This window comes from Falco peregrinus, chromosome 3 (assembly GCF_023634155.1).
Source record: "Falco peregrinus isolate bFalPer1 chromosome 3, bFalPer1.pri, whole genome shotgun sequence".
NCBI classification, from domain to species: Eukaryota; Metazoa; Chordata; class Aves; order Falconiformes; family Falconidae; genus Falco; species Falco peregrinus.
In genome coordinates, this window is record NC_073723.1 from 122,082,945 (window position 1) to 122,099,627 (window position 16,683).

General features: G+C 45.1%; 1 protein-coding gene across 6 annotated transcripts; it reads right to left on the reverse strand.

Moving 5' to 3' along the window:
- Positions 1 to 16,659, reverse strand: ZCCHC17 (zinc finger CCHC-type containing 17). Of its 6 annotated transcripts, none has more exons than XM_055799805.1 (8): positions 16,527 to 16,659; positions 16,025 to 16,171; positions 14,910 to 15,621; positions 13,960 to 14,060; positions 12,007 to 12,098; positions 11,118 to 11,218; positions 9,703 to 9,851; positions 1 to 829 (listed from the first exon to the last, which is right to left on the reverse strand). In XM_055799805.1, the coding sequence occupies exons 3-8, from the start codon at positions 15,070 to 15,072 to the stop codon at positions 668 to 670; spliced, it is 768 nt and encodes a 255-aa protein (XP_055655780.1). In that variant the 5' UTR covers positions 15,073 to 15,621; positions 16,025 to 16,171; positions 16,527 to 16,659; the 3' UTR covers positions 1 to 667. The 6 variants fall into 6 exon arrangements, with proteins under 6 accessions (XP_055655780.1, XP_055655781.1, XP_013153014.1 ...); XM_055799806.1 differs by lacking the exon at positions 16,527 to 16,659 and adding an exon at positions 16,370 to 16,511 and having other exon boundaries at positions 15,564 to 15,621; XM_013297560.3 differs by lacking the exon at positions 16,527 to 16,659 and adding an exon at positions 16,318 to 16,511 and having other exon boundaries at positions 15,564 to 15,621.
- Positions 16,660 to 16,683: the final 24 nt, after the last annotated feature.

Below are 16,683 nucleotides of genomic sequence, written 5' to 3' on the forward strand. Positions count from 1 at the left end.
AACTGGAGATTGGAGAGATTTATTTTCCATCACTTACCAAGGCAGCAAACAACCACAGTTAATGTTTACTTAAAATATCCCCACTCACCCATTCGCTTCTCACTCTTCCACTCCCAATGTTTGCAGACAAAACGAGTGAGGCTGGGGGAAGGCCTGCAGGCCAAAGTCAAGCAGCTCCACACCATTACCAGCTGGGAGGATGTAGCCCCATCACAGAGCCCAGCAACAGCCACCCCTGTCCCTCAGGGTGGTGTGAGGAGAGGCAGGAAGAGCACGGCTGTGCCACTCCAACTTTTACAGGCCACTGGATAGGAGCTGATGTCATGCAGGCTTGGTGCAGCTGGCCGCGCTGTCCAGGGGAGCGGCCGAGTGCTGGCAGCCTACCCAGCGAAACATGAGGCTACAGGATGGGAGAGGTGCCGACAAAGGGGTGTAATTAGCTTATTTTGGCAGGAGTGCCTACTGATGGGAGAAAACAGCAACCTGCCCCTAAGGTAACAGAGAACAACCTGCATCAAAGTCAACACCTGTGACACTGCACACCAAGCATTACTTTTAGAAAGAAACTCCTGGTCCCTGAAGCAAGGGGTGCGCTGAGTCAGTTGTGCTGGCTCCTCGTGGTGTGCACCAGGGACTTGCCATTCCAGCACCCCACCTGCCTGCCCACTCAATCCCAGGGCTCCTTCTTGTGCTTCTTTTTCTTCTTCTTCTGAGCCTTGCTGGGCTTCCCAGAATGCTTGCTCCTCTTGCTGGCTGGCTGAGCCCCATCGCTGTCTGAGTCTGACTCAGAGAACTGCTTATTCTTGTGCTTCTTTTTCTTCTTCTTCTCCTAGAAAATGAAAGAAAACAAATAAAAAGCCTTGCATGTGGGAAAACTGTCAGTTGTGCTCACCAGGGCACTGAGACACTTTCTGTTCCAAATGCCTTATAAGCTACGACTGGGTGAGCCTGTTCCTACCCGGAAAGTGCATGCAGCTTCTGCCCCAGTGAACCAGGATTTTACACTGCTGGTCCACAGCTGCACTGGGGAGGATATGGCAGCTATCAGCGCAGAGAGGGTGCATCAAAATGTAAATCCAAGCCTGAAAACTGTTAGTCAAACCCCACAAGAATAGCATTCCTGCCATCATTCCATGGTCAGAGTGTGGAGCACACACTCCATTATTTAAGGCTATTCTTTATTAATAGAGGTTGGCAGGATGAAGTCTTTTTGCCAACAAAATGAGTTTCTAGAAGAGCCAGCTGGACACTAGCACCATCATCAGCCCACAGAGTGCCAGGAACTGAGTGCTGATGCTCTGGAGCACTCATGACAACACGCCCTTCCCCTTGCAGGAAAGCCCAGGCTCAAGAAATGCCAGTCAGAGCCCTCCTTGGAGGGGAGCCAGCATGAGGAAAGCGCCCTTTTGCAAGCAGCAGCTCTTTGCACAATTTCCAAGCCAACTGCACAGCCTCCAGCTCTTGCAGCTTCCCACCCTCTCCCCCTCCCCAGCACAGGCAGAGCTTGGGGCAGCACTGAGCCCCCTGTGGCTGTGTTTCTGCAAAGCCCTGAAGCAGAAGCTACACAGAGCTCAAGACCTGACATTTAGATGCAGAATAAGAACAGCTGGTGCTGGAATAAAGCTCATGAGGAACTTCGAAATGGACCTAAACCCTCAATTTTGAGGCATCTGACTAACTACCAAGCACAGATTACTCTGGGATCAGTACCACAGTACACCTTCCACTGGAATCACATCAGGCAGAACATCCCAAAGCAGATAAAGACTATTTAATATACAAATTGCTGTACTGTATCATATTTAATTAGGGAACAGTACTGGGGAGAGGATCTGATCCGCCTGTGCTGGCAGCGCACAGCCCAGCTGCTAGCCCTGCTCTGCCTGCTGCAGCAAGGAGTAGGAGGAGAGGTGCTAACCACAGCTCTCAGGAGCCAGCCGTGCCCCCCGAGTGCCAGGGCAGCCCAAGGGCTCCAGCCAGAGGCAAGCTGGGCAGCCAGCATCAGCCCCAGTCGTCTCAGTGCCAGCAGCCAAGTGGCTGCAAAGGCATCAGCTGGCATGATCAGCTTTTGTGTACAAATAAACAAACATCCCAAATCTGACCCCAGCTCAACACAACTTTCTCATGCCCCAAATACACAGAAAATTACTGTGTAGAGCAACTCTCAGAACAAGATCGAAGATTTTTTTCTCAAGTGGAAGATGCTTTGAAAAAGAAATTATTGTCCTGTAAAAAAATGAGGTGTTTTCTCTAGCACCCTTTGGTTCTGAAAAATAAGAGAAAGCAGCATGCACGTGAGTGGGCCCCTAAAATAATCTTAGTATTTTGCATATGCTTAACTAAGGCTCCAGCTTTCACTCAAGGCACAACACTGGCCTCCAACAGGGACCCACCAACCTATTTATTGCATGGTCACATCAACATCAGAGAGAGACCTTCCTCTGCAATGGCCATCATGATTTTTCATTCTATTCAAGAACAAAGAGAGGACATGGGGGAAGAAGCAAAAGATTTCATGGAGTGGAGATGGCTCAGCAAGGCAACCCAAGCCCGTGCAATTGCCTGCAACAGACTTGGACAACACCAGCAAGGAATGCAACTCAGCAGCTGCTCTGACTAAGCCATTTTTTAAGCATGTGCACTTAAAGCGAGCTACACCTTCTTGAGTGATCCACAGGTGCTCACTGCTCTGCAAGTGGTGCACCTATAAGATGGGCACAGTCTTCCCCAGACTTGCTGCAAACCAGCACCCTATTCTCTTCCATAATTTAGCTGTGCAGCCAGGTGCCAGTGATACTCATACTACTGCTACCTGTACTGGATGAGGTTTTTTCATCCTGCAGTCATAGCCTAGCCCCTTTTCGTCTACAACTACTTCCATCTTTACTGGACATATCTCCTTTAGACTAGTGTCGATCTGGGTTTGTAAAAACATGCCCTGCAGCTGAAATGGCACAGCAGCATTGCAGCTGGAGGTCAAAGCAAGCTCTCAAAGCACAGTATGAGCAAGGAACCATGGCACAGCCTTCCATGCTGACCACCACCTCTGGAGGGCTGAGCTCTCTGCTAGCAGCAGTAACGAGTCTGCTGAGCCTGTGCCAACCGGTGGAAGAAGCCCAGGGCACTGACTTAAAGACATCACTAGACCTGGAAAAGGAGTCTTGCTAAGCCAGACTAAAAGCTCTGTTTCCCACCACCACCTCCAATTGAAAGAGGCTGAATGACTGCTTGTTCAGAGCATGGCTGTGCACAGGCTTTAGGGAGCAGCACAATGGGTGACAGCAGTCAAATGACAGTCCCAAATATTACACACACACACACACACACGTGTTCTACATTCCACTCTGGACAGAAATGTAATGGGAGATGCCTGGAGCCCGCAAGCCAACAGCTCTGCTTGTTTTCCTTGCCAAGAGTGTCCCAAATGACCTCAAGGCCACCTCTGGGCTTGCAGAGAGTTTTACTGGGAGAGGTTTGCTCTAAGTCACCCCTGCCTTGGCAGGGCTGTTAGTGCTATGCACTCATTTCATGAGGAAGCAGCAGCAAGCTCAAGGGCACAGTTACGCCAGTCACAGGACAACAGGCAGGATGAGTCCTTGGGGAGGCTGCCCTCCTTGGCCAGCTGCTGCAGACATCCACAGCCACCCTAAGAAGCCAAGTCAAGAGAGAAAAAAATGAATGCATGACTGATTAAAGGAACGGAGGCAATCAGCCACGACCACATGAGATACCTGCACAGAACCAAAATGATTGGTGTGGGCAAATATTTCCACCTGCCCCAACACAATCAGGCACAGCACAGGGCTGGCCATGGCAGTTAAAGGTCTGAACCCAGAGCTGACACCAGTGTGAGATACTACCTCCTTCCTTGGGCACCCGCAGGTGTTGCCTTAGGTCTGTTACACACCCACCCCACCCTGGCTGGCAATGGATTGGAAAGCATCCATGTAAATAAAACTTGTTTCACACAAAGAAGGAAGCCTGAGACACAGCAGCATGTGCCACATTCATCCAGAGGACTCCAAGCTAAGAAACCAGCACTCACCCATCCAAAACAAAAGCTAGAAGCAGCTGCTAAGCACAGCATGAAAAATGATGCAAAAAGTGGGGGGAAAAACCCCAACCCTGCAGTAATTTACTTTTACATCCCAACTCTGCATCATCTGCTGTAGTCTTGGAGGTGCTCATGTAGCTCACCAAGGCAGGCGGAGCAGGTTGAAGCCAAGCCCATGCTCTGTTTATATATGCATTTACAGCAAGGGCTGCTGGTAGCCCTCTAGTGCTATGCACAATCTCCCCTTGAAGGGCAAATTGTTTTAAAATTGGGGAAAAAGGAGCGTCCCAATGGTGAGAGCACGGAGAAGGCTGGGTTCCCCACAAGACATTTCTTCCATTAGCTTCAGCCATTTCCAGACAAGTGCTGTTTCTATGTGACGATTAATATAATAGCTTATGGGAAGACAAGCTGAGTCTGTCTACATTTCATTTAAAACCAACATATTCTCCCATGAGAGTGGGGACACAAAAGGCCCAGCTAAAGACATCAATTTAGCATGGACTGTGTGTCATGACTGGACCACATACAGGCTATCAATTAGGGACAACAAGTGAAGGGAGCTTGTTTAATGCAAAACAGAACAACTCTTTGGGGGAGGTGGAAGAGCAAAGTCAACACATGGCTTGGGGCTGAACATCAAGCAAAGAGTCATTTGGGACTCCAGGAGAGAGCAAAGAACTGAGTTCACTCCACACCTAGCAGACCCTTGGCAAGTGTATTTATTTTTAACTCCACAACAGCACTATGATCACAGATGTCACCCAAAATTTAAGTGTCTACATTTTTCTGTAGGACAATACCAGACTCCCTACAAAGTCTCCTACACACAGATCAAGGCCAAAAGCAAATCATAATCTTTAGAAGAAGAGGATGGTAAAGAGTTAAATCTTCTAGAGAAAGGGATGCAGGAAGGAAAATTTTCTCAAGCTTTTCCAGCCTGTGAACATGGTGAGAAAATTTGACCAGACCTTAACAACTAATAGTCATTCCAGAGCTTGGGAAAGTTCCTCAGCATGTGAAGGCTGAAGACAGAACAGGATGCCACACACGTTCCTTCAAGATTACAGGGGAAATAAAAGTACACACATGGCCACTGTGCTGGCTGAAAAACACCCACAAACCCTTGGTCTCCCCTTTTGGGGGGCTTCTAATAGCCAAACTGCTCACATCAACACAGAAGAATACTCTCAGTGCAGTAATGCAAGCACCACAGCATGTAAGCACACACTGGACTGCAAAGACTGCAGGGAGCAAGCCAGCAACAGAGGAGCTAAACATTTTCTGTAGCAGGAGGCAGTGCTGCTGTGAAATCATTCTACACAAGGCAGCATCCTTCTATTGGACCACAGATTTCTTTAAACTCCATTAGCCCAGTACTGGGAGACACACACTCTGCTGCTTACCAGCCAATTCACCACTGAGAAAGAAGCAGTGTTTCTCTAGTTTACTCATCAAAGAGGGCAGCATCAAAGCAAAGGCCAGACTTCTGCCTCTAGCAACAACAGCAAAGCCCTGCCACACCCTGAGCTGCAAACTGGTCTCCAGAGCTGATGGATGAGGCTCAGCTCTCGGGCACACCCAGGCACTCCCCCAGAACTGCAAACACTGCATTTAAGTAAACATTTTGAGTGGATGTTGCCCAAGCAGACCCTCAGTGTAAAGATGCAGAGAGAGCCAACAAGTATGAGAAGATGCACGTTACAGTTCCTTGCACGTCCCATCCAATTAATGTAATGATTACAATTCTACCAAAACAGAACAAGCTTGTTTCAAAATCTCTCCTCTACAAAAACCTGTGTTGGGAGCTGGCATGCAGAAGCAACAGGCAGGTGTAGAGCCCAACAGTGCTGGTTTTCCTACTGCTCTAGTTTTATTTTTTTATTTTTAAAAAGCTGGCACTAAATGGTGATCATCTTGACACACTAGGCTCTCTCCTGCCCTTTGTAAGGAAAGTTGCTCCAGATCATGCTTGAAGAATGTTACAGAAGTTCATTCCTTCTAAAGGTATTTGATTTTCAGGTAAGAGCAGAGTGTCCAGAACCCTCCAAGAAGTTTAAATATTTTTTGCCAGATCTTTTTGTGGAGTTATGGCCTCATTTGGAGATTTATGTCTGTTCTTGTGAAAAGGAATGGACTTCCAGATATGTGTCTTTCTGCATCTCCAGAGAGGTGCCAGTAGTCCTTCTACAGGGGCTGTATTCTTAAAAAGCAAAATTCCATCAGTTTAATTCCAAACAAGATGCATTACATAAATTTAAAGGCATTATTGCATCCCTTGTTTGAGGACCAGTCAGAATTAATCTGATGAGAAAAATCCAGTCTGTGGCCATTAAATAAATACAGCAAAGTTCAGAAGAGCACAGATTAATGACAGTAAGAGAACAGCATAGTGTGTGAAGAGCTGTGCCCTAAGCTAGTAGCATTTGAGAACTAGTAAAACAAGTACCAGCTACAAGTGAGAATGGACTAGGTCTTGATGAGCTACAAGTCACTGAACAAACAACAATTAAGGTGTGGTTTTTACATGAAGAGACATCATCTGCATGCAGACTGTCTGAAAATGTTTTACACTGTGTGAGAAAGCACAACAAAATGCCAAAAAGCTGTCGCATTTAGTATGCGATTCCAATGATTATCGCAAAACTACCCCAGGGATGAGTTAATCAACGTACCAGAGCAGAAGATGGGATGCTTTTGTGGAATTTAAATTAAAGGGGTTACTCCTACAGTCAGAAGTGCAAATCTTCTCTTGAAAGACAGGGAGGAAAGAAGAATCAGAAGGGTTTGTTTCTTCCCAGCACGCCTCCCTCCCACGCAAGCTCAGTGCAGGCCTGCTGCTGCGTTCCCATAGGAGCTCCTTCACCCTGTGACCCAAAGACTAAAAGTGAAAGGGACACAGCCACATGTCTGCACAGCTGTCAGCAATGTCTGAGATGATCTCTGATACTTCCACACAGTGCTGTGACACAAACATCTCCACTTCTCTCTCAATTCACTTATTTTCTCAAGGATTATGAGACACTGGACAGTAGTCTAATGAAGAGCACTAACAGAGTATGACTTGTGCCCACTGTCATACCAGAAGCCCGAACCAGTACAGACCCAAAGCCTACAGCTGTTTCTTAATCCCGTAAATGCTGTGAGGCTCAGGCAGGAGAAAGTGAGGAACCATTGGGAAGGCAAGCCAAGAAAAAAGGGGGTGAGGACCCCAGAGTATCTCTGTAAGGAACAGCATCTCTGGGGAGAGGAAAGAGCACCCAGAAACTGCAAGGATGCATCAGATCAAGGGAACAGAAAACGCTGATCACGAACAACCAAAAATGTTAATACTATTGCTATGACACTAAACAGATGCTTGGTATATAGCAGTTCCCTGTCTACTAATCTAAAAATGTAAGCTCAACATCTATATTACAAGCATTGGATGGGATGGGGTCAGCAAAGCAATACTAGATACATTGTTCTACTTCATGTAAATCCCCCTGGGGCTCCATGCAAGCACATAGTGGCTCTCAGACAAGAGCACAGCAGGCACTCAATAAAGGGAGCTATTCATTTCAAGGATCCCACATCCTGCCTCTGAAAAGCTCAAAGTTTTATTTTCCAGCACGGGAAAACGTGAAAATTTCTGATCTCCTCCTTGAGAAGGAAAGGAGATCAAAGGAACCAGCAAGATTTAAAGGAAGGCTGTTGATCCACAGACCTAAAGAAAATTAGTAATAAATTCAGGACAGTGACCCACATATCCTGTAGTCTCAGCAGGGAAAGACTCCACCAGGAATCCCCACCTTGGTGGATGGGCACTGACACAATAATGAGCTATTTGTGCACCTCTTCATGTAATGTTTTCCCAGCAGCATTTAAATAAGTTACATGAGCCTTCACCAGACAAACCATCATCACTGCTAGAGGGAAGAGAACCCAAGGCAGCACAGGTCAGCCCTGCTGAGGTATTACCGATGGCCTGTTCTCACAACGCTCCATGGCAAAAGAGAAGCTCAGTGTCTGGAGTCCAGAGAGGTCAGAATCACTGTTAGCCAGGGATACCACTTGGTTCAATCGCATGCTTCCGAGATCAGAATAGAAAAAAAAGGTTATGTGTATTCTCTATCACAGCATAACGACACTCGGCAGACAAGTCAAAGACATTCTTGAATAACAGCCTATGTAGTGGGAAAGCAAAGCACATCTCAGGATGGAACGAGGCAACAGGATCTACAATCAAGAGATATCCTGTTTCCACTATTGGATCAGCTACCCAGAGTGCTACTGAGCAAACAAGTGCAAATCAGGCATCAAATTAACACAAACTTAATTTCATACTGACTGTAGGGCAGAAACAGGTATACTACAGGGCAGGGGCTGACACAAGGAAATCCACTACACACCTGGCTCTTCTGGTCCAGCGCAGTCACCACCCACAACCCCACAAACAGCTCCAGTTACTCCTCTCTCAAGTAAGAGTATGCTGAAGTGACAGAAACCAGACTATCAGTGAAAAATGTGACTGGAAGCAAGACTTCAGCTACCAGTGTCAGTCACTCTGGACTGGTCTGAGTGTTGCCATCAAAACAGATTCCTCCATTCCCTATTGCCAACATCTGCAGTCTCTCCTACTAGCACCAGTACTGGTTTAACTCCACAGTGAGCCTGGGAGAGCTAAGCCCTCAGAAGTTAGTTCTTGCTATGCAGTGGCTAACACCATCCTTGTCCTCCTCCTGTAAAATCAAAATACACCACCTTTTCTGCCTGTTGCCCCTCTCCAGGGATACAGACAGGACACAGAGCTAGAAAGAAAAAAAAAGAAACAATGAAAGAAAGAAAAAAAAAAAAAAAGGCTTTGGAAGTATAATTAAAAGTTGGCCTCCAGTGGTGAAGGGGCTGATGAAACAGTTTATTTAGTAAAGTCTACTACTGGAATACTTGTTGCTGTACAAACAGACTGACCATCAAAGGCTCCTGTTTTGGATTCAGGTCTCCCCTACATTTTACACCAGCATGCTCCAAAGTCAGAGTTCAAACACTGGACGTAAAAGGTCTCTTTATCTCTTCACATTTTCACATAGGCACACATTGCTTTAGAGCCTGGAAATGCAGTACACTCCCTGTGCAAACACAGCCAGTGATTTTTCCCTGGCGTATGCAGATAAGCCCAGTTCACATCACACTGGCTGGGTCAGGATACCCACTGCAGCAAGTCAGCAGGGCATTTAGTTCAGATTTAAGAAATGTGTCAGGGCAAGAGAAGTGAGATGGGAGGGGAAACAGGGTTAGTGGCAAGAACCACAGAAATTCAGGAAACTGAAGCAATTCCTAGAGAGCTTCACAAAGACCAGGAAAAAAAAAAAAAAAGAGACCATAATCCTCTTCTCATTCTAAGAAATACCTCTTGAGGACTGTGCATTATAGCACAAAAACATCTTAAAGACAGTTTAAGAGAATAAAGGGAGAAAGTATAAGAATTACTAAAAAACTCTGGAGAGGAGATTCCTGTTTTGCTACAAAACCTGCACAAAACTGAGCCACCCTCTCAGCCTAGAACTGGCTACTCATAACCACGTTGCTGTAGTAAATCACAGGTGTTAACTATGCAGAACAAATTATCTGGCTCACTTTTCCAGGCCAAGCAGTAGGGCAACTCATACCTTCTTCCTTTTTTTTGAAGAATCATCAGCCAGGCTGGTCTTTTTATCTCTTTCATATCCTGCTGCTGCCACCTCATCTTCCTCTTCTTCTGGAATAAGGCTATATTTGGTACCTCCAGGCTGCACGAAACACTCCTTGGCAAAATGACCTGTAAAATAAGTGTTTGAAGGAACAACCCATCTATTCCACTCTTTCCACCCCCCCCTTTTTTTTTTTCAAACTGCATTTCATACACCTGAAGTGCTGCCAATGTTCTTTTTATTACAGTCGAAAAAAGAGAATCTGCACTGCAGATTTTTTTTTTTTGTCCTAGTATTTCAGCTAGTTTAACATGCCCTGATTAAACAAGCTGGAGAGCGAACACAGCACAGGTCAGTCTGGGCAGATTAGTCAGGCAAAAACTAAGACACTCTTGTCTGAACAGGGCAATTGGTAGCAACGTCTGTGCAAGGGCTTAAACAGCACAGAAAAGTGTATGGGAACAGGAGTAAAATGGTGGATAGGCATCTGGGAAATCAGACAAAAGCCACACATATACAGGAAAACAGCTCATTCTGGTTCTACCTTTTCTACTCTGAGGACAAATTTGACCTACTAGCAGTTATAGTGGAAACTGCTGATAGACAACATCTGCCTGCCTGTTATGAGTAGACATCATCATTATAAAGCAGACTGGAATTACACAGAATCCAGCTTAAAGTTTTGGGGGTTCTTTAAAATGGTATAGATGTAGAAAGGCAACTACAGAGAAGTGTAGCATCCCCCTAAAAGAGGCACATAGAAGGAAAATTCAGTTCTTTAAAATGGTATTTTAAAACAATTTTTAAAATGGTATTCTATTTAAAACAGTATTTTTAAAAAGCTACTAAAAAGGAATCACCTAAGTCAACTCCTTGTGCTGAACTAGACAAAACACAAAAATTTCACCAGGTTAAAAAAACCCCCACACAAATGCTTGTTTTCAGCTCTATGACACTGCTCACAAGCTAACACTGTTCCCAACAACTGGTCAGGAAAGTAAATTCCATGGATCATTTTTCCATAACAAAATTATCTGGAGAAGGCCTATGTTTTGTTTCTCAAAATACAGAACTGGAATGAGACCTCAGCTGTAAGACACGTTAACATAAATACTGCAAGAAGGGAACCTGTACTGAACTTGTACTTAGTAGGAAGGTTCTTTACAGGAAGCTCAAAGGGATGCAACTAAGAAACAAACCTTTATAAAAGGAGTTCAGCTATGTCTTTCCTTTTTGTAAGAAGTGATAGAAAATTTAGTTCTCTAAAAGAGACACACTGATTCAATCCTTACAACCAACCATGAGACAGATGTCAACACAATTCTGTCTACAGGTCACTACCTGGTTAGAACAAGCCTACATCATAAGAACAAGGCAGCCTTGCATAAACATACCTTTGCAACCGCATTTCTTGCACACAGTGTTCAAGACAGCTTCAAGCGTGATCTTCTGACTAGTGTAGTCTCTGAATGTGCGTTTTTTCCTCTCATCCTGACTGGAAAGAGGACAGTTCCATTTTCAATCCATTCTCATCTTTAACCCTGTATATTTACATGGAGACAACCTAAACACAAGTTTTTTCAAACGTTGCTCTGAAAGTACCAAGTAGTGAGCTACACCAAAGAACGGAGCTGACCAACGACTCATTAGAATAAACCACACTTACCAGCATATCACCTGTCATCTTTTACTTTTGAGATTAGCTGAGCACCCTCTAGACAAAGTAGACAAATTCAGGGAGCTGCAGTTATGTCTTTTATACTAAGATCTGTATTGTCTATGTGAATGCAGAGACACATATATGTATTTGCCCAGTGTGAAAATAAAGCAATTTTATTTGACCTGCAAGAGAAATTGCAAAAACCCCAAAAGGTAGAGAAAGAAGCTCTGAAACATCCAAGCAATGAAGATTTGATTTTTTTAGCACATGCAAGAGAAATGCCCAGCTGGAACAAACAGTCCTTCCAGCACAAGCGCACAGTGGTCCCAACACAGGAATGAAAATCCTGCCACGGTGTGAAGTGCTGAGGCTCACTGCAGCCTCCTGCAGCTCCTGCCTGCCTCTAGGCAGCATAACTCAGGTAGTGCCTTCAGCCAGCCCTCCAGTCTGCCAGTGCATTGCCAGGAGGCTCGGGAAGAGCCCACCTCACCCTCCAAAGCCGGGGGGGGACGGGACAGGACAGGACCTAGAGAATAACTGTGGCAGGAAAGCCAGAGCACAAGGCAGGGAAGGGCAGGCAGTAGCAACCTGTCTGTTACATTGTGCTCAGCAGATTTACCTACTCAAGGGAAACATTGTTTGGATCCAGGTCTTTTCCTGTCCCTTGGTTAACTACCTTCATGGAGAGGGAAAGCTTCAGTTTGTCATCTTTCATCTGAAAGAGAAACACATGGAATAAGAAAAACAAATAACAATATGCTATGCTTGGAGGCCTATAGAGAAGGAAGGAAATTGTTGGTTAGCAAAGAACAGCACCACAAAGTATACTACATGAAAGTGATTTTGTTCTATTATTTTGTAGCTGCATTTAGAGTACTCTAGCTAATAAAACAGCTTCTCTTCAGCAGCTATCTCAGTAACAAGACAAGGGCAAACTGTAGACCCGTTCAGATTAATGTTCTGCTTTCAATATGCCCAAACCCAAGAGCTGTAGGAGAAAGTGCATGTTTGGAAGCTTTGCTGTAATTTTCAGATCATCCACGCCCAAGACAGTCCCCCCTGGACTTCAGCCGACTAGCATACTGAGAAATAAAACTTTATACCCTTTTTCCTATTTTGATCCTCTCACGAGACTGAAAGTGTTTTAAGTATCTCTGTTAGGGGCTTACTCCTTTTTGAATTCTAGTAAGTCCTTGACTGACGCACTATCACTTCAGAAGAACAGAAGTTGTATGCTTTGGGGGTGAGGGTTAAGCCTTTCTTACAACTTCCTGCATTTTCATCAATGTTGCTATTGAAGGTATTTCTGTTTTGCCTGTTTATGACAGGGGTCCTCAAACTTTTTAAACAGGGGGCCGGCACGCGTATGAAGTGGCAGGAGGTCATCTGCGGCTGCTTGGTTTCCCTCCCACAACCCCCGGCAGGGGGGGAAGGAGGTGTGTGTCTGTAAATACCGGGGGCCGGATTGAGGACCCTGGGGGGCCGTATCCGGCCCGCAGGCTGTAGTTTGAGGACCCCTGGTTTATGACATCCAAGCAGTTCTTTGCAGGCAATCTAACAATTAACTCCTTCACTGTCCACCTCCCCAACATGCTTCTGCACCTTGCCTCTACAGAAGAGGCCAGGAGCCCAACAACTGTGTTCCAGATAAAGAAAACAGTGGCTTAATAAACACTTATACAAACAAAACAAAAATTAAAAAAAAAAGCACACCACAAAAGGCTAAAAGAATCTGTTAAGTCTTTCATATAGTTTTTCTATACTGTGTAAATAAGACCAAGTTTTGCAACCCATTTCCATTATCTTACAGAAAATTAAGTCCTTGTTTGGTACATCAACCCAATTATCTTATTTCAGAAAAAATGCAAAGAATTTATGGTGAAATCCTGTGCAACTTTGAACTGAATGCTTCCATCCTGATCCCAACAAAATACAGTCAGCTTGCTTTGTTTCCACAGCTCACCAAAGCAAGAGTCTTCAGTTTTTGTTCCAAGTAATCTTTAAATACAGACAATATGCCTGTTGTCACAGCTTGTGCAGAAGGAAAAGCAATGTAGATTGCACAGCAAAGAAAAAGTATATTATTACTTTAAAACAAAAAGCCTCTGTATTTTCTCTTTGAGGTAATTCACTGCCACTGATTCTTTCCTGAAAACAGAGAAAGATAGATACATTGGTTTCTTCTAATATCACACCTGTCTCTCAAAACAATGAGTGAACTGTGTTTTTATCACCTTTTATCTTGGGATACTCTCAAATTGCTCATTTAGCCACTAAATCACACAGTTAAGGTGATACAAGCTGCAAAGAGGTGTGCATGCAGGGGAAGAAAGCCAAGTGTTTTGTTGCTTTTAAACTAGAGGTGCTTATGAAATCCCTTGTTCTGAAGTGCATTGCTCCAAGTCACAGAAGTGACATGCCAAATCTGGACATAAACAGAATTCACCCGTCTGTAAAACAGCACCTGTCAAACCCCAACAAAGCCACAGCACCACACAGCATTTGTGCACAGTTCTCAGTGGTTTTGCTGTACATTTTATCTACACAGCACTAAAAAAACCAAGAATTAACATTACCTCTTTTCTGATAAGCTTCACCCATACTTTGTCTCCAACATCTACTATCTCTGAGGGTTTATCCACACGGCAGGAAGACATGTGAGTCCTATGGACAAGGCCTGGTCATGGTTTTGGAAGAGAACAGAAAAAATAAAGACAAGTCTCCCCTGAATCTGTTTTGTCCTCTAGGACAGCACTCTCCAAAGTGGGGTGGATGCAAGACAATGGTTTGGAGTATGGGAAGAAAATATTTTTGTACCACTAATAAATAAAATATTTTTTTAAAAAAATACTTGTTTCATTTTTAGCTCATTTTTTTTGTTTCTATTTTTGCATGTTTCACGATGTACATAACATGTGCATGCATTTAATTTATAAATAAATAGACATATATTGGGGGATGCTCAAAAATTTTTTTTAGCTAATACGGGTAACTGGTTTTAACTGATCGTGCACTGGGGGTGCACAATCACAAACATTTGTAGACCGCTGCTCTGTGAGAAGTGAACATAATCAGTGGCTCCCCTAAGCAAAACTACACATTTTTTTTTCCTCCAGTACATTACGCAGGTGAGAATCAACTAGTTGCATCAACCAAACATGTAAAAGCTCATCAAGATCTGCTCCAAATTAACTCAGAGAAGCAGGCTGCCAAAGCAATGCCTTTGTGCTCAAAATATCAGGCACCTATACAGAAAACCGTAGCACACACAAACACCTCTCCCCTCCTGCCTCTCTTCTGAGGTCATCCCAAGCACGGGAGAATAAAGAGACCATTTCAAGCATGAGCAACACAGTACTTTGCTGCCAAGTCAAAAGCATGAAACGCCAATGCTGCCCTGACCTCCTGTGCCTGCGAGGTCACACAGCCCCAAAATTCTATTTCTAATTTGCATGAATGACATATGGGCTACAGGGTTACACAAGGGAGGATAAATATGGAAACACACTTTACTCTTCAAGCTCACATTTCAGTGCCCGTTCGCATCTCAAAGCAACTTCCCTCCAGCAGCCATGCTTCTGTCCAAAAACTTTTATTAGAACTGGTACTACAGTGACTGGGCGCTTCAGGAGGGGAGCAGAGAAGGGGCTCTTTGTGCGCCTACCAGCATCTGCCAGAACATCCACCATAAGCTGCTGCTTGTGTAAAATGAGTTTGTTTGACTTTGCAGGTTTCCCACCAATCCACAGAGCTTTAAGTCAATTTTTCTGGTTTAATTTTCATTTAAGCTTCATTTCAGTCTTTTTTATTTAACCCATTTATACTTTCCATAAAAGAAATTAAGTTGGGCAAGCCATCTAATTGCAGAAAGTTTCTATAGTTTGTCCAATACCTTAAAGTTACTCTCTAAAATACCCTGAAGTTACCAAAAAAACACACCAAAGTATCCTGAAGTTACCAAAAAGCCTTCTGAGTCTTTTTGGTATTCATGCAAATACACCAATGTATTCTAAGTACTTTCTGAGAACCCCAACCGCTTCCTAATTTAGGAAGAAAAAAAGAGAGCCACCACATTTCAAAGCTTTTTATAAAAGTTAGCAAACCTTTACTTCCCAGGACAACTGCTTTGTTCAATCAGATCAACATGACACTGTGTGGGAACAAAATTAGCTGAACAAACCTTGTTTCCTGCAGCCTGGGATTTTTATAAATGCCCCATATTCTGTCACAGTAGCAACCTGCAAAGGAAATTGACACGACACCTAAAGGAAAACCCTTCACAAAACACCCATTTTCAAACCACTGATTACAATACACACAAAAAGTCTACATGGTTCTCCTGCCTTCCTTCAGTTTTAGATTTCAGGGCAAGTTAGACACAGCAGTGCTTGATAACCCTGGGGCAGGTATGGTCAGCCAACCACCCCGTTATTCAGTAAGCATCTTATGCATATATATATATATATATGTACATAAACATGCATACATGTAGATGTGTGTATGTGTACTACACAACTGTCAGTTACCCAAACTGCCACTGAACTAAGCAGTGACTAAACCAACAAAATAAAGAAACAGAAAAGCACACCACAGGCTACAACCTAGCCCAGGGTCACAGCCACAGGCAGCAGCCCTACACACCTCTCCCTGGAAGATAGCGTAGAGCTCGGGCAGCGGCTCCATCCCCGCAGACCTGGTGGGCTCCGGGCAAGAAACGCTCCAAGGGCCCCACAGCCAGCAGAATTCACCCCAGGCTACTGCATTCAACACCCCAGCTCAGAGAGATGTCTTGAAAAGAAATATTTAATTAATGCGCGAAAACACCCACGGACAGACCCACTAATTGGCAACAGCGGCTATTTCACCCTGACTCAGGCTACAACCCGGCAGCGACCCCCGAGCGGCCTGCGGTACCCGGCGCTGCGCAGGCTCACCGCAGCTCGGGGGGCCGTGGCTGCGCTGGGCCCCCGCCGGCAGCAACAGTACCAGCCTAGCCGGACTCGGAGAGACGGAACAGCCCCTGCCCAGCGGCCGCAGGGAAGCCAGGACCCGTCAGCACCGGGCGCGGCACCACCCAGCCACCACCATCACTCGCTCCCTCCAACGGCCACCATTTGTGGCCCCGCCACACCCCCCCCCTCACCTTGCGCCACTTCTTCACTCCGCCAATCGCCACGCGCAATAATGGCGGGTGACAACCTACAGCCAATCAGCGTTACTCATGTTAGGTGGCGCCCTACCGCCGGCGCCAGCGACCGATCCGCGCGGGGAGCACTCGTCGCCACTGCGCGCCTCGCTTC